The sequence below is a fragment of the Manis javanica genome, chromosome 9, assembly GCF_040802235.1.
Source record: "Manis javanica isolate MJ-LG chromosome 9, MJ_LKY, whole genome shotgun sequence".
Classification (NCBI taxonomy): domain Eukaryota; kingdom Metazoa; phylum Chordata; class Mammalia; order Pholidota; family Manidae; genus Manis; species Manis javanica.
The window spans coordinates 78,764,239-78,789,650 of NC_133164.1; the positions used below are offsets into that span (position 1 = coordinate 78,764,239).

A 25,412-nucleotide genomic window follows, 5' to 3' on the forward strand; every position below is an offset into this window, starting at 1 on the left:
GATATGTTATTTGTAATTTAGATAATTCAAGGTAAATTGCTTTTATCATTTTTGGGGTCATTAGCATCTCTTTTGTTAATAAACTTGTTTGCAGGCAAGATGGGCTCTGTAAGGAGTTTCTTACAGATGTCATGCATAGTATGCAAACACATAGTGCCCCAAAACAGGGTGACTAAGGAAACTTGTCACCAGGGTCTCCACCAACACAAGCAAGTGACTCCTGCTCATCAGGGGTGTGGTGGCACAGCAGGGGTGGAACATGGATCGATAGGGCACAGTCTTTTTAGACATGGTGGCTCCAGTAACAAAGAGGAGGCCACAGATCAGGGACAGGCAGGAGGAAGAGAGTGGGAAACAGAGACAGTCCTTGTTTCCTCCCGCAGTGATGTGAAAAAAGGGTTAGGTGTCAGCCAAGCTTCTTCCAGAAGCTGGGAGAGGGCCAGACCATGGGAAGGACACCCCAGCGCTCACATGCCTAAGGCAGGACCTGATGTCTACTCAGTGATCCACGCACAGCTGTCTGGTTGCTGGAAAGACAAAGATGATTAAGCCCTGGTTCCTGCCTTCAAAGAATTTCCGGTTGACTCAGTCCCACCAGTCTGCTCTATATAGGAAGGCTACTTAGAAATTGTCAAACCAAAGAATAATTCAGGATACCAACTGAAGGTTCACCCACCCGAGAAGAAGCCTAGCCCTAAATTTTAGGGAGCATATACTCTATCTATTTATTTATTTTAAAATCAAACCCATAAGACTGAAATTACACAGACTCTGAGGCTTACTTGTGGGAGCTATGCAGATTTGATGGGAAGTGCTGTTAGCTTCCAGAACACTGGGCATGTTCATTATTTCGTTTGTAGGTATTTGTGCCACTGTTACTAGTAAAGGAAATAAAGCTCTGACAGCTGTGAAAGCCATTGGCCCAAGACTACCTATATTTCACTCTCTGGTCTAAAAATAATGCAGCAGGACTTGCTGTTTTCTTTACTTGTGACTGACGTAATCAGTGGCCCTGGGCACCCACGTTTTGGCTGGTTCCAGGTTGATGGCCATATTGCCTTGCTTCAGGGGTATTATAGTAACAAATCAGGAGGTGCTTTTCAAGGCAGTTTGGTTTTCTCACTGTCACCACTGTCAGTAAAAATGCTGGAATACTTCAAGCTGCATGCTTCAAATGTGGCTTGATGGGTTTCTGAGGCCCTCACAGCCGCAGATAAGCATGCACCAAACTCATCAGTGTCCTCTGCTGTGGGCTGGGCCGCGGGCGTGTCCTGGCAACTTGGTCTCCCAGCCCCATGGGCACATGCTCCATCACAAGCACAGTCCATACCACGGGCTGGTCAGAGCACAGGGCTGACACTCGGTTAGAAGGCAAGGGCCATTCTGTGAGTTCAAAACCTTCTAAGCATCAGTTTATCCACCTATATTATAAAGTTTTTTCCTGTGATATAATGAATATAAATGAATATAAAATGAACTAACGTAATCATTTTAAGTGTACAGTTCAGTGGCATTAAGTATGTTTGTATTATGTAACCATCACCACCATCCATCTCCCCAAACTGAAACTCTACACCCATGGAAAGCTAACTCTCCATTCTTCCTTCCCAGCCCCTGGCACTCACCACTCTACTTTTTGTCTCCAAGAATCTGACTACTGTAGGGACCTCATAGAAGTGGAATCATACAGTATTTGTCCTTCTGTGACTGGCTTATCTCATTCAGCAGGATGGCCTCAAGCTCTGTTGCATCATAGGCCAGAACTTCCTTTCCTTTTTAAGACTGAATTATATTCCAGTGTATGGACAGATCACAATCTGTTCACCCATTCACCTGCTGAAGGTGAACATCTTGGCTACTGTGAATACTGTGCCCTGATCATGGGTGTACAAATATTTGCTATATACTTAGGAAGACATTCTTATAAATGAAAACAGTAGGGCTGCATGTATAGGCCCCACTTTAGTATGTTTTTCATTCCATACAACCAAAAAAGGGGTTGTCTGTTTCTAGAGAAGTAAGTTTAACAGACTGTGTTTGCCAACCACAAAAGTCACTAAGGAAGAGACAGACTTCTTGGTGAACACACCCTCCCCTCTCGTCTTCATAATAAACATCTTAGAATTTAAAATTCTACATTAATTTGTTTTTCTCCATTCTACTCAGTTTTTCCCTGAGTTTTTATATCGGTATTAAGGCTATTTCATTTACCTTACCTTAACTTGATGTATTTGTTCCGAGCTCCAGTTTAATTGTAGTTTCTCCCTATTTTATCACTAAAATTAGTAACTTCTGAAAGAGAAATGATTGCTGAGTGCCCCCAACTTAAACTAAAAATTGCTAAAGCTAATGCTCTGGTCAGGATAGTAATTAAAAGATATTTTGAGAATTCGAAATTTTCTAATTCACAGAACACATGGTACTAAAATAATTGTTGGTAACAAACATCTTTCAGTTCTGTGTGTTAGGAAATGGGCTTAAACATCAAAAAAGTGTTACATTGTACACAATCAGATCTGTAATTTTGAACTTGTTAATGGTGCTCATTAATCAACCACATTCTTTCTAGAGTCCTTTCTCCTTTCACATGACAAATTATCATTTTACTCAGCAACTTATAACCTTATGTACGTTTTGTTGTCATTGTTGGGCTTTGTATCTGTGTCATCATAAAAGTAAAAAGGTACACAGAATAAGAACATATTTATGTTGTATTTCTTTGTTAAACTGTTGTCTGGAGCTCTGTGTTTGGCAGGCTTCCCTTGGGAGCAATCATTGACAACCTGGGTCTTGGCCATGTGCCAGATGGACACTTCAGGCTAATTACAGAGTGACAAGCAGAGCCTGGACCTCACTGCTGCAACATTGATGAGTATGTCACTGCTTGAGGGGGCATTCAACAAGCTCGCCTTCATCTAGAGTTTGGCAAAGTTCACAGAATCAGGCTGAAGTTGCAAGTTAAAAAAAAAAATCACTGTTTTAGAATTTAAAGAGAAGTTTTGGGACAAGCACTAGAAGCTGTTTGGAGACCCAAATGGATATCCAGGCACCAGGCAAGCAACTGGGACAGTAGGAAGTTAAATTGCTCTTGAAGCAAAGCCTGTGGTGCTCAGGAACCTAAGCAATTTCCTGTGGAGGAATGAAAGTGGGTTGGCCTGGCCCTGGGGAGTGAGCTGTGGCAGGGCCATGGAAGGGTGGTAGGCTGCTGAGGACTCCTGGGAAGGTACGAGGTGCTGCTGATGAGGGTGGTGTCGGGTCTTTTAGATGTGCTCCAGTATTTGCTGCAGCCAAAGCAGCAGGTCATTGTCACAACTGCAGCCTGACATTAAGAACAAGGCCATGATCAGACACTGGGTAGCCTAAAAACTTCACGGCGACAGAGATTGTTTAAATTTGGATTCTCCTTCCTAAAGACAGGTTATAAAGATCTGTGTATATTAGGCTTGGGGGTAAAGGATATAGAGAGAAATACATGATCTTTTTATTTATAGCAGATGGACAAAATTTTACTCTTTCTCAAAGTCAGCATAAAGAAGTCAGTAGCCAGAGATTTAACAAAGAGCCCAATGTCACATCATCCCCAGGTTTCCTGGCTTTGTGGCCTAGGCTGGACTAAGCAACAGGAGAACGCACTGACCTCAGGGCTCCAACTTCGCTTAGCTGGTACAGTCCCTCAGGAGGTCACCTGGGGAAGGAGGTCTTGCTGGTGTGGGCTGGTTTCCCTCCAAGTACCTGTTCACAGCGTCGAGCACAGCCAGGGGCAGCCTAGGACTCTCTACTGTGCTGGAGAATTGTTTTATAGGAGCAGAAGGATGATTAATGTGAACAGAATGTAAGACATTTAACATTAATCGTATGAGTGAAAGCACCCTAATAGATGTCACTAACTGAGCCTCATCTAGAGTCCAAAGATCCCCAATTGGGATTAGAGATGCAGAGTCAACAGCAATTCCAAGTGTAGAAAAGCAGGGACTGGCTCTAGGTATAAACTGGACACCCACTCAATCCTAACCACTGGGCAACGTCATCAACAAGACAAGTGGAGCTTAAATTATAGTGTATTTCCAAGTAGGAACCCACTTCTTCATGAAATACCTTGCAGGTGAGTTTCACTATTTGGGGGTATCATAGATACTCATAAGAACATGGGTAGAAAGGAAGTTTGAGGAAGGAGAGAGTCTATCATCCCTATAGCCAGAAACATAGGTGATAAGAAAATTCTAAAACGTGATTATTTACATGTCTCCTACTTGGTTTACCTTAAAATAGAATTAGGAATCACACATTGGTGACTAGGCATCCATTTTGTTTGGCCAACACAGAATTTTAAAAAAAATGATTAGTTGCCAATAAAAAAATTAGAAAATTTAATAAAAGGAATCAAGCTTTCTTGCTTTCCTGGGGGAAAAGGGGACAGGAAAATCTGTGCCCTTATAGTATATCTGACTGAACCCGAATAGCAGATGGCTTCTCGAGATATGCTGTGCACCGCAGCCTCGCCATTACTCATGTGGGTTGTGTTTCCTGGAACTACAGGCAGTTCTGATTGTGACCATTAAACTTCACTTCCTGTGACCTTTAGACCAGAACTCTGAGTCAACTCCAACTTGACAAATTATAAAAGAAAAAATTTTGACTACTGTGTTTATAAAGCTATATAATTAGCAGATACAATTTCAATGAAACAGTTCTCAGCAAAGACACCCTCATGCATTTCCAGGTGTCCCTTATGGGGACAATACCTCAATTCATTGAAACTATTGTAACATATCAAATTAAAAACCTAAGTAACTGTTATTTTTAAAATCATACTATTCAAAAGAGGGAATCTGCCCACCAGAATGACCATACTACAAAAAATTAAATAAAATAAGACTTTCATCCCCCAAATAAATAAAAAGCCAAAGCATTTTAAAGTCCAGTGTTGTACCGAGGGGCTTGCATTAAAGAAGAGTTCTTTATTTTCATTGCTAAATTGACTATGTGTCTCAGATGAGCACAGTGCTGTGTTAGGTATGAGAGAGGGTGTCAAAGATGATGACAGCCACCATGTGAAGAATTTCAGTCAATGCTGTGTTACCACTTTGCTTTCAAGATCTTAATATATTTCTGAGATTTACCTCCCTTCCCTTTTAGTAAAGGTTAAGACCATATGTAAGTATTAGGTTTAGATAGCTGACCAATTCTCTTTGAGGAGTGGCCAATTTCTTTGAAGACTGACTTTATTCTAAACCCACAAGCCAGGCTTTTAGATGGATCAGGCAAAGGATAAGGGATATTTTGCTAGCTCCCAGTAACTATATGTTTATACTAAGCTGTTCAGTAAATGGCTTTTCCTGATTTTTGTTCCTATTAGTGTTTTCTTTCTAATGTAAGGACAGTGAATCGCTGTTTATCAAAAATTCCTATCAAGCACACATAGTCAAAGGAACAATTCCATGCAAGGATGCAGTAAGAGTACCTAAAAGACTGGAAATGAGAAGATCTGAATGAATTACAAAGAGCCTTGGCATAACTACTGAGGATGTGAGTCTAAACATTTCCACTGTAAACCCACTGAATGGAAGACCTGAAAAACCAGATGTACTACTTTATTTAGGGCCAATGTTCTAAAGACAAATTCATCCTGAGGTTTTTTATTTTATTTTTTGAATAATAATTTTTATCAAAATTGATGTTCCTTGTGAAAAATATGGAGTATACTATTTATAAAAATATCTTGAAGGTGATTTAAAAATAAATAATTAAAGTAAATGATAGTTATGAGTCCATTTTTCTTTTAATCAAGCTGCATCTGAATTTAAATATACCCCTATTCATTTAAACTATTGTAACATATCAAATTAAAAACCTAAGTAATTGTTATATTTAAAATCATACTATTCAAAAGAGGGAATCTGTCCAGTAAAATGTCCACACACTACAAAAAATTAGATAAAACATCTTATGATATTATAAGACTTACATCCCCCAAATAAATAAAAAGCCAAAGCAATTCAAAGTCCAGTGAAGCACAGGGGCTTTCATTAAAGAAGAGTTTTTATTTTCATTACTAAATTGACTATGTGTCTCCTATGAGCACAGTGCTGTGTTACGTGTGAGAGAGGGCGTCCAAGATGATTAAAAAGGGGCACATCACAGCCCTTAAGGTACGGTCGTGGTACCCAAATAATTCAGGAGTCTGAATGCAAGAAAAGTGTCCTGTGAACACTGTCATGAGAGGCATGCAAGCACCACTTCCCAGCATCCAAATTGGAATCCTAGTATTCAGGCAGGCGCTGCTTCAAGCCATCTCAGGAGCATAATTAACTTGCAGAAGTTGTATTCATGCCTGCAAGTGTGCATGAGAGATAAAATGGGCCATTCTTAAATAGGATAACCTGGGCTACCTTTTACCAATTTTTTGTTTTGTGTTGTTTTTACAAACAAATAAATGTTGAATGTAGTAAATGAGTCAATTTTTACTTGTTGCTGTAAAACCCATAAAAATAGCTTGAGTTCCAGCACAGCAGTGCCAATAGGGAAATGGTGTATATGAAAATCAGAAAAGACGTCCACTTCTGATGGATCTAGTAAAGCAGTAGTGCACTTTAAAAGCTGCGCTCTGTGAGGACACTGGCAAAAAGATGCCCTTCCTATTCAAGTCAGTGTTTTAATACAGTATTGCATCTTGCACTGCTGAGACCTGACCAAAAAACAAACCAAAAGAACATTTCTTTCCTCTCCCCTTTAAAAATTAACTTTATGTAATTTTCTATAAATGAACCTAAGTTAAAGATTTCAGACATAACTCCTCTCTTTGTTAAAGGGAAATTTAGATTTATGTTAAAAGAAGAGGGATCATGAATCTTGCCCGAAGAAATCAGGTCAGACATTGGTTCTACTTCTTTTGTGCCTGTATTTTCTCCCTGTACTCTTAAGAATTTTTCATTACTATTTTACTCACCAATACAAAACAAAGTTAGAAAGAACTGATGAAGTGGTGATACTCAGTTTGAATTCTTGGATTGACTAACCAAGATGACAGGTTTAAATAATCATCCTAAGTAAAGCACCCTTAGTTTCCATGTTCTGGTTATTTCCTTCTGCAAACTAGAAAGTGAAGTCATGTTAACACGAACAGAGATATCCACCCCCTAAAGAACGCCAAAAGCCTGGGTGGGACTGAGTTGGGAATGTCACACATCACATGGGGAAGTTAGCTGTGGAGAATGATCAACTTTAGTCGTAATTATGCAACCAGCCCTTAACACTGTTACAGGCACTGTTGGACTTAGCTTCCGAGGTAAGATACACTGAAATAACAAGTTTTAGCAAGCTATGCTCCTGGATATAGGATAAGAATGAGCTGTGTTGGAAAGGTACAGGGAATTAAAAAGAGGAATCAGTAGGACAGCTGTGCCCTGAGACGGCCAGAAGAGCCCTGCACAATGTGCTCCAGTTCAAGGCTGGGGCCTGGTCACTCAGCAAGAGGAGCCGTGCTCACTCTTGTGAAGGAAATTGACTCATTTCTTAAATTCAACAGACTTGTATCTGTTTGTAAAAATAACACAAGACAGAAAGTTGGCAAAAAGGTAGCCCAAGTTATCCTTTATAAGATTGGCCCATTTCCTCTCTCATGCACATGTGCTGGCATGAATACAAGAGGGTATGCACTCCAGACAGCTCCAGAGGCTTATCCCAACCTGCAGGGGTAGAGGCAGCCGGCTGAGCAGGATCTAAGACAGGCTCAGGGAGTCCAAATAGACGCATGACCCTATAAAGCACACCGAGGAGAGAAATGTGCTAAACCTCTAGGTGGACCACTTGGCCCCTTACTGGGTCTCAGTCCCACAGGTTTGATGCACAAAAATATTAGTGTTGAATGCCAAGGCTGTGCCCACTCAGAAGAATTTGAGGCTTCAGAGGTCCTCCAGAGTGGTGGCATTGATACCTCAGGCCTTGAGCTTACGTCTCCAGGGAGAGTGCTTTGTCCACATGCCAGCGCTTCCTGGGCCTGAGCAGGAAGAGCCTCTGCGTGAGGTGGAGCGCTGGGCAAGTGTGAGTGAAGAGCGGTTTCTTCATGTGCTCAGCTCTAGGAAGCGAGTCATTACCCTTGAAACACTGGCCCCAGTAAATATTAACTATATTAATAATATACATAATATGCTATTTTAGTATATGAGCTGTAGAAGATTCTAGTTTCAATGTCCACCATGTGCATGCCTCAAAGTCTTTGCTTCCATACTCAAGAGACAAGCAAGGAGCTTACCTTTGGAGGGAATCCACCTCTCCTTTGCTCATGGGAAGCATGGGCCTTACATTGTGAAGCTAGCTGGGAACACAGTTACCTAGAGTAAGACAGTCACTGTCCCCTTAAGCTCCGGGGACTTGTCTCTTGTCAAGAGTATGGAAACGAAGACTTTGAGACATACACATGATGTCTTCTAACACTCTCACAGGGTAAGTACTCTTATTAGCCCTTGATATACCTGGGGAAACTGAGGGCCCCAAAGCTAATAAGCCGCTTGTCCATGGTCACACAGCTAGGAAGCCACAGAACCAAGGCGAACCCGCTGGTAGCTGTCTCCAGGCCCTGCTTTCACCTCCGTGGCTCCCACACCAGCTCTTGTCTCTGAGGGGGAAGGCCTGGAGCTAAACTCCCCTGTTTCACGGCTTACTATAATGTAACAAAGTTTCCTTAGTCACTGAGGCAAACCAGGACACAGCATCCTCATCCTCACTACTGTGAGCTACCAGAAGTAAATTTATGACTCAAAGAAAGACACAAAAAGCACATCCTTGGAAGGATTTAAAAAACACTCCTGTAAAGAAGAAGTAGAGAAAGCTTTTATTGAGCTATTTTCTGATGGTAGTTCAAAAAGAAGGTTAAAACCTGCTGGCAGAGTTTCAAATACTTGTGGACTCACAGCAATAGTAAACTGCAACAAGCTGATGACTATGTGTGCTTCCAGCTAACGAATACAGACAGTACCTGAGCTTTAACAGAGTTTTTACTGCTGTAACCAGTGTAAAGGGCACTTAACAATCAGCCACACTTGGATTCATCCCAGGCTCTGCCATCTACCACCTCTGTCATCTTGTCCAACTTTCCTAACTTCTGGGTCCCTAAAGTATTATTCATCAAGCACCAACTATGTACATGAGTCACCTCATTTAATCTCCATGCTTCTCCTATGAAGTATACATTATCGTCATCATCACGTTTCACACTGCAAACTGAGTTCAGAGAGGTTAAGCAACTCATCTAAATTTACACTGTTACCAAGTAGGAGATGGGATTCAAACCAGGTTTGCAAGATTCTAAAGCCTGAGTGGGTACCCCTTATCATTCTCTGCCACTTTCTTACTATAAAATAAAAAAGCTGGTGCTTACATTCCCCACTGTTGTTTTTAAAAATAAAATCTTTTATACAGAGCCCTCAAAGAACCCCTAATAAAACACAGTTAAATAAACCATTAGGTTGAGGCCAGGAATAGTGGCTAATATAGGAGTTACTACAGTAATCAAAAAAGTCCAGTTAGAGGAGGCCTTTAAAAGGTCAATTTGGTTACCTGACCTCTGTATAAGTTCAGAGCTATCATCTACAAAACTGAAGGACATTAGCTAATTGATAGACTAGGATGCATATCCATCCCTATTTGGGTACATATATCCTGTTTCATGCATGCAAGAGCATGTGCAGGAGTAGAAAAATCTCACCAACTGGTTATTATTCATATGACTGCATATTAAGTACACATATTCTACACAATAATCACAAAGAAATGTCTACATAGGAGTTTCTCAGTGTAGCTTCAGAAAATGTGATTTTGAGACAGGACTTTAACAAAAGCATCCAGACCCAACACATTTGCACATACAACTCAAACTTAACTACAGTGGAAAAAAATTCCTATCTTATATGTAAACAGGTGCAGTGGGAGAACGATAGCTAATGCCAACTTGCCTCCAGCCACATGCTGCAGGCATCTCTTTGAAAACAGGGTTTTCATCAAATTTTCTCTTTTACCTTTTGCTGTTTCATGGTGTCTTAAGAAATACTTCCTATATTTATTGAGTTTTCCTTAGTAGTACAAGAATTACTTAAATATAATGGAATGGACTGTAAATATTTAATAACATATGCTGCTTTTGCAAAATTTATATCTGTTAAAATATGTGATGGGAAGGAGATAGAGGTAGTATTTCTGGATAAAATAGTAATATTTACCTGTAACAGGTGCTCATGTAGTTGAATAGCTAACACTTGCTCTTTTGGCCAAGAATGCATATTTCTTTAATTATTTTTATATAGCCCTAACTTCTGTGACTTCTATTTACCAAAATGGCTGAGACAAGAATGTTACTTTAGTTAATAAAAATGTTCTCAAATTTCTAAAAGGTCTATAGCAATTTTAGAAACAATAATAAATGTAATTAATCAGGCAAAATTGATGGTGTTTGTATGCTAAATTCTGTCAAATATGTTATTGAGATAAATTATTCCTTATGAAAAATGTTGGAAATGCAGGTATTTTCATTTATACAAATATGTTTAATTACACCTGGATGAAACATAAATACTATGTATCTCCTACCCAACTTATATTAATTTTGAGCATATATTGCCCTGTGGCTCTGCATGAAACTTTTATTTCATATATATTCTCCTCAAACCCTTTCTTAACATTTGCTACATCAAAACACTCAAAAGAACACATATTTCTGGAAAATAAAATAAAAAATTGCTCCAATTATAAAATAAAAAAATAAATGTAAAGGTTTTATAACGGTTTTTAAGGAAAAGTGGTTTCATATTATATTAGACCAGGCAAGGCTCAAATGAATTAATTTCATAAAGAAATTAACAATGAGTCATTAATTTGTGATAGGTTTATAGAACATTATAGCCAAATAAAACTGATGGTCATCTGAGTTTTCAGTTATTACTGCCCTGATGTAAAAGAATTCCATGAGTTAGCATGAGTTGAACAGATTTCTTGTGTTCTATTAGAAGCCTACCTTCAGCAACTATTTTTTAATAGAAGGCTGGTCCTTCAGGAGCTAAGGTAATAATTGGCCATGCCTTTCAATAAAATGTGCTGCCCCTTTCCCAGGAGTTCATGCCCATCTGGCCTGGCGTGCTGACAAACATGGACAGTAACTATTGACTTTACCTTAGCAGGGCAGACTTCCAGCTGTATTTCCAGAAATATAGATGAGTTTGTCTGATCACATTTTCTCCTGGGCCTGATGACCCATTCCGTCTTTGTGATCCATTCCATGTATCTGCATTGGCTGACTCAGATTACTGGCGTAGAAGAAATACACGCTAACCAGCCTGTCCAGTATAGAACTCAGAATCTGCTCAGCAGTAGCTCCAACCAGCAAATACGACTGCTCTAACACCCCACACCTGTGGTATCTCTTTTCCTTCCCTGTTTCTCCTTCCCTCTCCTCTCCCCATTGCTTCCCCTTTTCATTGACCATCTCCTGTGGAAACATTTGGTTAAAAGATCAACTACTCACCAGCTAATACTCCTAGACTTGAATTGACTGCACGAAGAACCTTTGGAAGAACCACTGGGTACATTTAAACAATGAAATACAGCAATGAGCCACCCACTGTACCTCCACAACAGCAAATGTCTAGCAGTGTGTCACCACAGGCAACTACAGAAGAGAAAACCTGATGCTCTGGAGTTGGGAGGGACTTCGGAGGTCATCTAACGCAATTTTCTCTGTTTACAAATGAGGAAACCAGGGCCCAGAGTAGTTCAGAATGACAAAGCTGGTTAAAATAGAGATCTAGGAATTCCAAATACAAATTCAGTGTTCTTCTAGGGGGTTGATGGGTGAAAAGGGTAAAGGGGGTCAAAAAAGTATAACTTCCACTTATAAAATAAATAAAATATAAAATGCTCAGCATGGTGACTCTAGTTAATATGCTGTACTGTATATGTGTAATTTTATATTTATTTTCTTGGTGTTAAAGAATTCTTTTTTACTGGTATATAGTTGATATACAATATTTTATATTATACTGGTTTTCAGATGTACAACATAGTGACCCAATAATTATACACATACTAAATGTTCACCACAGTAAGTGTAGTTACCTCTTGTTACCCTACCAAGATATCACATTATATTGGTTATATTCTCTATGTTGCACTTCCATTCCTCTAACCTATTTTATAATTTGAAGTTTGTGCCTCTTTACCTTTGTTCACCTATTTCACCCATCCCCTCAACCCCTCCCTATGGTAACCAACAGTCTGTTTTCAGTATTTATGGTTATATTTCTTTTCTGTTTGCTTGTTCTGTTTTTCAGATTCCACATGTAAGTTAAATCATATAGTATCAGTTCTTCTCTATCTGACTTATTTCACTTAGCACGATATACCCTAGATCTATCCATGTTGTCACAAATGGCAAGATTTCCTTCTTTTTTATGGCTAAGTAATATTACACTGCATATGTGTACTGTATATTTGAAAGATGCTAAGGGATTAGATCTTAAAAGTTCTCATCACCAGAAAAAAAAATTTGTAATTGTGGTGAAAGAAGTTAACTAGACTTATTGTGGTGATATACAAATACTGAGTACACCTGAAACTACTATAATATTATATGTCAATTATACTTCACTAAAAAAATAAGTTCAGTGTTCTTTTAACAAACAACATAGTGTATTACATATCAGTAACACTCTGGCAACTTATCCAGGATTAATATGATGTTTTAACCTATTTAAAAATAGAATATCTAAAATTTAGACTTAAATTTAGACTTAAATTTTGGGGAAAAAATGATGAACAATTACAAGTTTTAAGAATTTCTATTAAATATGATAGTTTGGACCACATGACTGCTCAACATCTAAATCTTACAAGTTTTGTATATATAGGGATAGTATATGGACAAAGTTGCCTTGCAAAGAGTATGTTCTACAATTCAGAAAAAGCAATTACAGAATTGGCACATGCTGGGAAAACAGCTTTTTAAGACTATTATCTAGTAAATAATCATGTAAATTTGATATGAGCTATTGGTATTCAGTTGTATCAAGGCCATATGTTACTGTAGGCAATGATTTTAAATGCATAATTTATAACATAACCTCCATGATGACCTGAGAGACCCAGGTAGAAGAATGAATTAAGCCAGCAGAAATGGACTCTTGGTGAATGAATTAATATTTAGCTCAGGTCACAGGGCAACTAGATTATTAGTTTCAGGCTATTCCTCATAGAAAGCTTGACAGATGACAAAAATCCAGCATATTCCCCAACTTAAAATAAGGCTCTTCAAAATGTTTACTTTGAATATCCAGGCACAGAAGGGCCTACTGTTGCTTGGAATTTATATTGGATCATATTACAAAACAATATAAATCACTGGTGCCAAAGATAAGCTGTCTATATAAATATCAAGGTGGGAGGAATATCCAAGGAAAAAATGTGAGAAGTGATGGAGAAGTAAAAGGAGAACAAAAAAGAGAGAAAAGAGGAAGAAACAAGTAGAGATTCATAGCTAGAGAAGAGAAAGGGTAAAGAAAAGACAGGTATGGTGAAGTGAAATGAAAAGGAAAAAGAATAAAAATGAGACCTCCAGTTACAAAATAAGTAAGTCTTGGCAATTAATGTACAGCATGGTGATATAGTTAATAATATGTATTATGTATTTGAAAGTTGCCAAGAGGGTAGATTTTAAAAGTCCTCATCACACATACACATACACACAAAGAAAAAAATGGGAATAGAAATTAAATGATGGATGAAAAGAGAGAGAAAGGAAGAGATGCAGACAAGCAGGTAGGAAGACTGGAATGACTGGACTGGGGACCGATTGGTGACATGTAGACCTGGGCAGAGCAATGGGTTGTCCTGAGGTTTAACTACAAAAATAAATAGAAAATGAACAAAGATGTGAGAATAGTGTGTGACTATTTGAATATTAACTCACCCCTTACAATTGCCGTTCCCCAAGGTTTTAGCTTCCTCCTCGACATCCTTCTCACTCTGTAGTCACTCTGAGCAACCTGAGCCAAACCACGGCTTCAGCGCAGCACATGCCGACGGCTTCGATCATGGAAAGTATCATTCCTAGTCCTCACCAACGTATCCAAGTGCCCACTGGACACATGCACTTAACTTACAGGAGCAGCGAACTTCAGCGCAAAGCCAAACTCTCCATCCCCACACCCCACACGTGTTCTCCTTCCCACAGTCCACATTTTGGCAAATGGTAGTATCTCCACTCAGTTGTCCAAGCGAGTAACTAGGTTCTTTCCATATTGTTCTTTATCCCTGGGGCTTCTGCCTCCAAATGATACTAAAACTTATCTCCTAATATTATTAAAGTTGCCTCTGTCTCCATTCAACTGGTGTCGCTGGCTTGGGTTTGTTCTCCTCCGGTGCTCAAGCCTTACATCAGAAACATCTTTCTAAGATAATAATTAAATTATATTATTGCCTGTGATAAAATCCATTTGTGTTTTAGGACCAAGTCCAGCATCCTTAGATGACAGACAAGACTTCCTCAAGACCTTGCTTTGCCAAAGTCTCCATTCTCACTTCCTACCATCCATGGCCTTACTCCCGATTCTGTAATTGTTTTTTAACTATAGAGAAAATGAACAGGATTTGAGTATTATCTCTGCAAAAATTTTTGCTATGGCTTCTTATCATTTATATTTTTAAGTTGACAATTCTTACATAAATTGAACTTTGTATTACTGAGCAAATTTTTACTTATTTCCATGATACAAAAGACATGCATATTTTCCAAGTATCAGAGGTGAGGACTGCTTATTACAGCCCTGCTTTCTCCTCCTCAGATGACCCCCAGGCTAGATACGGCAATCTCATCACATCCAACGTGCTCTAATTCCTGCCCTTATCCATATGCCCTGTGTTTCTACCTCGCTGGTTTCTGAAAGTTTCCTTCTCTTTGTGCTGAGCAATCTCCTAGCATGGTGCCTGCACATTAACATGGGCTCAATAAATTCTGTCATCATCATTATCCTCATTATAGTGAGAAGGAAAAGTCTTTCTCGTATCTTCAAGATCATCAAATATGTTGGTATATCAATAATAAGTACTAAAAATTTCCTGGTGAATAAATTGCTTTAAAGATTCTGCAGAGCTTTATATGCCAGCTTGTAGGAAGATACATAATTCTTGGGTTAACATGGCATGACATGTTTTGCATACAAAATCACAGCCATTTACTCTAAATTTTGTCTCATAACCTTGACTGCTATATGATGAAAAATATCATTACAGTCACAGATGTGTCTGGGTCATCAATGCCAATTCAGTAACAGTATTTTCACAGACATGAAGCAACTTGGCAAGCAACGGAACAGAACATCTCTGACAACAGCCAGGAGCTCACCTTTTCTTCATTACCAGCACAACTCCGAGAAATATAATTACGAACAGCAAGATGCCAGCAATGACTCCAGCAATTTTAACTGTGTGGTCTGTTTGTTTCTCAGGTTCTGGGACTGGTTTTGGAGTGGCAGCTCCTGAAGATGAAAGGAAATGAGAAGAAAGAGATGGTGGGTAAGAGAGAATAAAGATGTTACATTTAAAAAAATTTGCTGCATTTAACAGAGTAGTAAGACTTATCATAGCCAGCAGACAGACAAGCTTTGATTTTTTTCAACAGCAGCCTTCAGATGTACTGAAAGGAGTGTAATTGTTCATATTGTCCTTCAATATTTTACTAAACTATAACATAAGTTGGAGAGCTCACCCACACCTGATCCTTTTACAAGACTCTTCTCAAAAGCAGTTTTTTATATCTTTATTATCTCCATTGGCTTCCTGCTCTTTCTGCCGTTTAAAAACTTGTTGCTAATGCAATAGCTATCCTAAGCTTTTATCCAAACTTGATTTGCTGGAAAATTTTTCTCAGTTATTTTTCATACGTGAAGCTGTAATTCCATAACATATTAGCTGAAACACCTGGAAAAGTGAGATAAGCTCATTTACCATGCATTTTACCAGCAATTGTTTTTTAAAACAATAGAGATTTCCCCTTGCTTTTGGACACCTAAATCTAGGTCACATCTGGTAGGCAAAAGACTCCTTCTAAGAAATTTAATTGCAAAGTGGGAAGCAGCTGATGATCACACTACTGGCACCCACATTTAATGTCTGTTTAAATGAGATAACCAGAGCCTCATAGTGGCTACTGTCTTAGCTTTCCTGCTTCCCATTTCCAAAACACTGTTGGTCCTGTTTATGGTATAATGTGATGGAATGTCAAATCCATGTCTGACAAAATATCCATTTCCTCTGCTAGATGAGTTCAGGATGAAAAATATTAGGAATGTAATATTCAATTCACTAAACAGAATCCATTTTTTAAGGGCTTTTACCTTTTAATCAGAATGTGACAGAGCTCAGTATCTGTGCCATCACATCCCCCCCTCACCAGGTAGACAGATCATTCTGGAAGCAGGAATTTTTTGTTCAAATTTATTATCTGATAATTTTCTTCTTATTTTTGTTGGCAAAAAATGTAATTAAAATTGAATGTTGGTATCGGCCCTTTCTACCCTTTCTTTGGGTTTTTCATTCATACTTCATCTGATGCTTAGAAAATTTAACCATCACTGTGTGCAGTGAATTCCAGCCTGGGCTTATTCTAGGATGAGTCATTGCAGAGACATGGGGATGGTCAAGCTATAACTTTCCATATGCTTCCACTGGAAACATCTAAACAACATTCCTTTCAAAAATTATTCAAGTAAGATGATTTAAGAGACTCGGTATCCTGTACATAGCCATGGCCATCAGACTGATGAAGCTAGTCAAGATTAGGGAAGAAACAGCAGGCAGATGGACGGCTGAGTTTGAACTCCACGTGTACATTCCAATCAAATTGAGAATTGTAATGACAGCAGTTGTGATGTAAAGATCACACTTCATTAAATACCAACCCTTCTGGATTACGCTTCACAGGTCATTTTAATTTCTGACAACTTCAGGAGGATGTCCTGCAATATTCTGTTTGAATGAATATTCCTCAAACTAGTCAAGACAAACCTTGAAAATATTCATTTTTTATTGTAATTACATCTCAAGTATACCACTCCAACATACACTCAAGGGGTAAATTTGGAGTATACTGTTACATTAAATTAAATTGCTAAGAATTTAAAGATAAAATGTGTATGTTATAAAAAGATTAATAACATTTCAAAGAAAGAACAATCCATGTAAAAATAAATATTTCAAATTCACAAAACTGAAAAGAGATCCAGTGCTTTTAATTTTTGATTTTTTAATCTAAAATGAAAAATTATCTAGATTAAAAAAGCTTGACTGTAAAAAAAAGATATGCACTTGGTTTTATTCTTCTTCCAGACATTGGCATATTGGGAGCCATTCCATTTATCTCACTTGTTACAGACTGCAAGTTCTCCAAACACGTTTTCTAAATAAACTATTCACTAAGTTTTTTGTAACTAAATTATGCCAGTAAGTACAACATTTGAGAAATAAATTATTTAGGAAACCTTTACTTAGCTTAAAAATTTTAAATATAGAAAATAACATGGACATAATCCATACATAGTAAACATTCCATTAAGAGAAGAGTTTGTCCTGGTAGTTGTCACATGTTTGCACCTATTAACTACACAACTAGTTTTGTGTTGGCCCTTTACCTAAGCTCTATGAGACCTGTTGAATGACTCTACCAGTTTTTGGGTCAGGAAGAGAGGTCACCCCTGCAGTTTTTCATTCCCTTTAGGAAGCAGGCAAGAGCATTGTTATGCAGCCAGCATCAGCTCAGTATTATCATTCTTTAGCACTTACTTTTAACTCTTTTCACATTGCAGGTCAAGCAAATAAAATGTTCTATCTCTGCGGGACACAGTTGCGATGCGGTTATGATAGCAATCATGCAAAATGGTAGAGCAGCACAAAAAAGACAAGGAGGGCTGCCCTGCGCTGTCTGTGGGTGACCCTCCCTTTGCTTGCAACAGCATGGTCACTGTTTCGTGGTCCTGGTGCCTGCGTGAAGGGATTGACTTGATGTCTGGGTTTAGGAATACTCTACGGGAGCATCAATATAAACACGAGGTGGGATGAAATAAATCCTGACCCTGAGATAATCTCATGGAGGTGTGTGTCCTTAATTCCTAGTTTCCTCTGGGCACATCCCATTCCTGCCTTTTTCTGCATGCTCTGCTCCTCCATGAGGCCTTCCTGAAATGGGTATCTTAATCATCTCCTTCTACAGGATGCTCTTCCCTCTACTTTTGTTTCTTTGGAAACATGTGGTTGTGAGCTGTCAGGCAGCCTGGGGCACAGGATAATCTGTGAGAGTGTGGTTGTAAGTAGTAGCTTGTTCTTTTCCCCCCACTTAAATCTACAAATTGAACAGTGTAATTTACAATGTGCTTGGCAAAAGAGTTGTTTTCATAATATTTCCTCTCTGTCTTGCTATTTTCTTGCCAGGTTTCTAATGATATGAACTTTTGTTCTTTTTTTTGGTATAAATTCTAGTTCTTCATGGAAAGGCGTTTTTTTCTCTTCCACTGTGCAGTCTGTTTAGATTTTACACATTTAAACACTTTAATTCCTTTTAAAAAGAATAAATTCCAACATTTGCACTTAACAGTGGACATTAGCTAGGCTTGAACATAGTCATTAAAATGATGAATAAGCTGAATATTTCAGAGATTGAGGATGAGAGGCTGCTCAAATACAGTCATAATCTTTACAGATGCCCACTCTACTGACTCCCAGGGACAGCTTTGGGTTTTTTGTTTTGTTTAATGACCAAGAATATAAAAAGGGATGGTATTCCAGTGAGTCTGCATTATTACAAATTTCAGATATGTCTAATGTGAAAATCTCAAAGAAAAAGGGAGCTTTGATCCAAGGCAGTATTTGGTTGGTCTTCAACTTGGCAGAAAACAGTCCATCTTGGCCCAATATTTGGGGTTAAATTGAATAACAGCAGCATGATGTACTCAGCTACTGATTTGAGGTTGGAGCCCGATTTTGGCTACTGAACTGGCAGCACACATTTTCCCAGGCGAACCAAGGATGCAAACCCAGGCGGCCATGAAGGCCATTGCTGCTGCCCAGAGCCGGAGCTGGGGCCCCTCTGCCCATTGCATCAAGACTGTCTCAATTTGGGAAAGCGGAAAGCTAAAGCACAGGGAGAGGAAGATCAGGAAGTGCCAAAGGGGCTCTTGGCCACCTAGAACCTCTGCATGATGGTGACTAGTGCTAAGCTGTCCTGGAATGTGGGGGATACCAGCAATATTCTTTGTTTATTTAACAAGTATTTATTGAGTGCCCAACAATGTTCCATGCACTATTTTAGGAATACAGCAGTGAACAAATGTGTAATCAAAACCTCTGTCCTCATAGAAGTGATATTCTTGGTGCATCTGCAGTAGAGGGAGGGAGAGAGCAGTAAAGTAATGTCACAGTGGGGGCATCTCCAGGCCATGAAAGGACTTTGCTTTTCCTCAGATAAGATGGCACTTCTGGGAGATGCTGAGTAGAGCAGTGATGTGATCTGGCTTAATTTTAGCAGGTTCACACAGGCAGTGGTGTTTAGAAAAGGTGGGAGGAGATGTTGGGAACAGAGATGTTGGTTATGAGGCTACTGCAATAATCCACACAAGAAATTAGGATGGTCTGGAAAAGAGGGTAGCAGTGGACATGGTGAGACATGGTCAAACTTGAGATACATTTTGACAGTTGACCCATCATGAACTGGATGGAGTGTGTTGGTGTGACAGCAGGCTGCTGGCATGAGTAACTGGAGATGGAACTGCCATGCGCTGAAACAGGGAGGGCCAGGAGGAGCAGGAGTGGGGAGGAAGGTGGGGAAATGAGGAGTTTAACTTTGGAAAAGTTAGTTTTGAGATGTTAGACATCCAAAGGAGATATCAAATAGGTGTTTGGAAATAAAGGGAAAGTTCAAGGTTTGGGGCAAAAATTTTAGAGAGAAAAAAAGATGATATTGAAAGCCATGAGACACTAAGGGCATATAGGAGGTGAACAGAGAGAGGGCACGTGCTGAGGAGGAAGCGGGAATGGAGAGGAAATGGTGCGGCCAGCTGAGGAAGAGGGAAGCCAGTGTGAACACAGACACAGGGGCATCTGCATGGAGAAGCCAGAGAGGAATGTTGGGGTCAAGGGAGGTTGTTTTTTTTAAGATGGGAGAAATGGAAGCATTTTGAATGTTAATGCTCTGGATCCAACAGAGAGGGGAGAGCTGATGGGTGCAGAGGAGGAGATGCCGCTGGAGCAAGGTCCTTGAAGGGGCAGCAGGGGTGGACGTCAGTGCCTGGGGAGGTCTGGCTTCACCCACAGGACAGACATGTCAGCAAGAGGAACAGAAGGCCACCAAGCACACAGACATAAAGGCCTGAGCACGAGGCGCTGTCGTGGTCTGCTGGTGGAACATGTGAATGGTCTCTTAATTTTCCCAGTGATAAAGGAGCAAGGTGTTCGTTCAGGTGTGATGATGGATGAGGGGGGAAGTAGGAATTTGGGGAAGAGGAGAAGTTTTCTAATAGTTGCCTAGGGCAGCAGAAAGGTGAACAGAGGAGGCATGTGGAATTTGTTAGTGACTTACCTGAGTCCCAGAGACACAGAAGAAGGGTTTGGGGGTGTGGAGAAAGGAAGGAGATAGATCGTACAGAGTGGTCAGGGGGTGAAGGTTTAGGAGAAGAAGGAAGAGCTTGACACTGGGCTTCTTAAGCAGAAGGGCATCCTGAGATGAATCCTGATGGTCTCAAGGCAGATTTGATGGTGAGGCAGGAGGGCTGCGGTAGGGGCTGGGGGTCTAACTAGGAGCACAGAGCCTAGAGCCTTCTCCTCACTTCTCATGATGGGGACAAAGACTGGGAAGAGGAGGAGAAAAGGGCAGAGAGAGACACTACTCAGACTTTCATCGCACCGGTGGGGCAGGAGTGCTCAGGGAGCAGACAGAGATCAGTGGAGGAAGCATTCCTGGAAGGGACCCCAGCTCCAGCAATCCTGTCCATATGGTACTGCTAAGCTTGGCCTTCAGTCCTCAAATGAACAGTTCCTTACTGAGGACCTTTTGTGCTCAAGGTCCGGTAACTGGGCTCTGCAGGGGAACTGGAAAGAAGGAAGATGACTGACGCCACCTCCTTCATAGCACAACACAAGGAGCCATGGGAAGTGCCCAGGATGAGCCACAGAGCCCAACTGGGCAAGAGTGCAGAGGCAGATTTGGAAGGACTCCTTGTCAGAGGTTGCAACACAGATGGGCTTGAAGGATGGGGAGGATTCCAATAGACAGAAGTGGGGGTGCCTCGTAAGCCAAGACAGAGAGGTAGTGGGCGCTAAGCCATCTCTGTGCTCTTGTACTGAGTTAGCGTGGCTGGAGCCTGGGTGCAGGTTAGGAACAGTGCCAAAGAAGGCTTGGAAAACTGAGGCTTTGTGGTGTAATGCACATTGCTTACCTGCTAGAACAGCCTGGACTGAACTTAAGAAATGAGGACTGCAGAGGATAGCAGAACTGAGCCTTGAGGAGAGTAACAGGGTGGTACTGCACAGGCGCACCCAGCAGCAGAAGGTTGAGGAAGGGCCCTGGGGTAGCAGTGGGAATCCTGCTGCCTCATTGTGGCCAGGAGCCCTGTGGGCTGACCTAATGGAGCAACTGGAACTAAAAGGACATGAGGGATGCACAGAAGGTGCCCTGCTGGCTGCACACAGGTGCCCTCAGGTCTCAGGTGCTGAGAACTGGGCAGGTTTCTGTGTCATATACGGGAATGGGTGGCTGGCTTCCCGCTGGGGAAACGTGTTTGGGTTCAATGTTGGAACTGAATCCAAGCAACAAAATATTTCATTGTGCAACATGAAGAATATTTCAGAGGCAAACCAAATACCAAAATACTATTCCTGGTATTGGGGGGTAAAGAAAAAGTTGGGGATGGCAACCATGGAAGTGCTGAAAAGAAAAACTGAGGAGGTCAAGAAACCTTATGAGATAAGACATGGGAAAAAAATAAAACTAGAAAATAACACGGAAATAAAAATATTGTTTCTCCTAGTGTGTTTCACAGCATACTAGTCCAAAAGATAATCTAAAATTTCAATTGAGGAAGAAGTCTGATCCACTTCATACTAGCATTTTTATGACTTTATGGAATAGAGGATCTGTTCTTATTAATTTTCATGGGTTTTTTTCTTTATCTTTTGCAGATATAGATCTCTTTTCTCTTTCTTAAAAATAGCAACACCCTGGCTTTAAAGGTTATTGTGAGACAGTCCACTCATGTCTTGTTGCTCAGAGAATTAGAATTCCTTGCAGTGTGCGTTAAGGTTTTTCAGTTTTACCATAACATTATACATAATCACAAAACATCTCCAAGATAGTATTTTTCATTTAAATTACATATCATTGTTTTTCTTCCTGGGAATGCAAAGTCAGTCACTACTCCTGGAATAATCTACACTCACACTTTATGTATTATTTGTAATCTGATTATGCTTTTGAATTTATAACTTTTCCTTTGTCCCTAATTTCCACTGTGGGTATGCAGAGCATGTACAACCTACAAGTAATAATCAGAAATATAATTTTTCATAAAAAACTGAGATATTGGATTGTTTGATATATATACGGTCTCTAAAAAATTAATCTACTTTTTTACTTTTGTTCTAATTTCATGACAGTTACTGCTCTCCTTTATTGATGTGGCCAACTCCCTGTGGGTAAGATGATCTATCAAAGCCTCATCACTCACTATCTGAGAACTGAGAGTTCCCAGAGAATTATTAGTGCTGTTACTGTTCTGATAGAATAGCTTGATTCTTACCATTTGCATTTCTTAAATCATGTTCATGTAATAATATAGGGAACAACTTGTTAATAATAAGGTATTAACTGTGTTCACCTTTCATATCTAGCAAACAGATCAATAAAGGGAACATGAATGGATATTTCTGAGGATGGACATTTCCAAGAGTGGACATTTTCAGCAGTTTGTTTGAAACTAAACGTTGAAGGCATTAAAATAAAAGTCTACCATCTCAAATTTTCTTCCAGATGTGTGTCTGGGTCACCATACAGCTTATGGTTAGCTCTTAAAAATCATTCCTGTGGGACAAAGGATCATAGCTGCCTACACAACATAATAGCTGTTTGCAAAAACTCCTTGTAGTTTCTTATGCTGACTGGTCATTCACTGTCTTATCAAAAGTAAGTGTACTTAATAAATTCTATGCTTGCTAGAAGAATCAGTATTTCTGAGGTTCAAAAACTGTACAGAGTCTAGCAAACTGCATGCAGAAGTGTGATGTGTTTTTCACGTGGCCAGTGAGCTACAGGCACAAACAGTGACCCTAGAAATGTCACAGGGATTCCTGAGGTCCTAGGAGACAGAGGGGTCATCTAATCCTCAACTCTCATTTAGTAAACATACATTTTCCCCCTCAAACAATGAAGTTCTCTAATAAATAAGGCTTATGTTAATTGTATCATTTGGTTCAATATATTCTAGAACAGACATTCTCCAACTATACAGTTTAGGAATCATTTGGAGAGCCTCTGAAACATGAAGATGGCTGGGTTCCTCAGGGACTCTGGACTGAAGGTTTGAGGTAGGGCCCAGGAGTCTATATGTAACACCTTAGGTGAATCCCTACACAACACGAAGAAAAATACTAATTGGGTTGCTATTTTTGAAATACTTCCCAATATATTAACATCTCACATTATCAGTAAGCTAATAGCCTTCACTGCACTATTTTAAAAGATCCTCTTACACAATCAAGAGACAAAGCTGGTGGAATGAAATCCTACTTTTATGATCAGCCACAGTATGTAGAGATGAGAGGGTATTCTTAGTTGTAAAGGAACTTAAATGGTCAGGATAAGCAGCTTGCCCCAAGTTAGTGAGAAGGGATGTGAGGGGCCACACTCCGGCGCCGGGTGTGTCTGTGAAGCCCACTTTGGTTTCAGTGCACCACAACACTCCCCAAGCAGTCCAGGGAGCTCTGTGACTACAGCTGACACTCTGGAAGACAAGACTCAAGCTTAAAATGATTTTGATCAGTTGCAAAGAGGAGACCAAACAAACACACAACAGAAATGTTGAACAATGCAATAAAGAAATTAAAATCCTGGAAGAGAAATAAAATACGTATACAAAGGACAAAGGACTTCCTGGGCCAAATGCAGAAAAGAAAGGCCTGGTAAGATGTGACTCTGAAACGTGCTAGAGGAGTGACATGGACGTAATCCTTCCTGAGTACAATTGCTGGTCAAGGAAGAGACACTGAAAGGAATCAAAGAAAAGAAAGGCAAATGACTGACAAGGTAGAAAAGAAGGACTATGATGAAAGAGAAACGCAATTAAGGTCATTTATCTAACCAGAAAGACCAACAGGCTGCCCTGGTATTATCTAGCCCTGGAGCTTTCTGGGAGTAAGGACTATTTGCTATCCACCTTCATGACCAGTGATTAACACCATTTAATAGTGTGGTCACCTGATAAATATTTACTGAACTAATGTCTCAAAACATACAGGTGACATTTATAAAGAGAACAGTGACCATGTGTGATCTGTGTATGTATGTGGAATATTTTGAACATATGGGCTTAAAGAAGAGCAAGAATTCAAGTTCTTACAGAGCAAAGCTACTTCTTTTCTCTCCGTGTGTCCTTAGTGCCAAGAATGTAGCATGTACTCAATAAAAGAGCAAGTGCCTGAATTTTGACTGTACATAAAGGATAGCTTGACCCTCAGCACATAAAAATGAAATACATTATAGATAGAGGAGGCTTATTAGTTCTATCCTTGGGTTGAAGAAGTCACTCGACTTAGAATGGCTAGCTTTCACCTCCTGCCCAATATCTAAAAAATCTTCGTCTCTTCCCCATTCTCACTGCCAAGAACCTAGTTTATTTCTTGTGTAGACTTTTGTACTTGACTCCTAAGCAAAATCTCATCCAGTCCCTTTCACATACAGCAGCCAATATGGATCTTCCTAAAGAATAGCTCTCATCAGGACACTCTTTCATTTAAACAACAAAACCAAAGAAACAAGAGTTCCCTAGTGCTTATTTCAAAAGGCAGTCAAGGCCTTCTTCCATGAGCTGGTCCAACCCCCTTTCCTAACTTTACGCCTCTCATCCTTCTGCCTTCTACCTAATGTTGCAACCAAATGCAAATGTTCTGTTTTCCCCATAATCCAACACTTCCTCTTCCCAGGTCTTGTTTCTGCTTCTCCTTCTGCATGGAAGTAGTCCCCTACTCACTTGCTATAGGTTCAAATGCTACCCATTCTTGAAAGTCAACCTAGCCCCAGTACTGCTTCTGGTTGCAGGAAAAGTGTTCTCTGACCTCATAACTGCTATCACACCTTGTCTTACCCCTTTGCTAGAACTTACTACTTTTGACCT

At 39.9% G+C, this 25,412-nt stretch overlaps 1 protein-coding gene across 9 annotated transcripts in view; it reads right to left on the reverse strand.

Moving 5' to 3' along the window:
- PTPRM (protein tyrosine phosphatase receptor type M) overlaps positions 1 to 25,412 on the reverse strand; it is an 857,076-nt gene that overhangs the window by 209,961 nt on the left and 621,703 nt on the right. For all 9 annotated transcript variants that reach the window (XM_037008365.2, XM_073212814.1, XM_073212816.1 and 6 more), the window contains one exon: positions 15,386 to 15,518. In XM_037008365.2, coding sequence (XP_036864260.2) covers positions 15,386 to 15,518 — 133 coding nt within the window. The remainder of the gene's footprint in view (positions 1 to 15,385; positions 15,519 to 25,412) is intronic.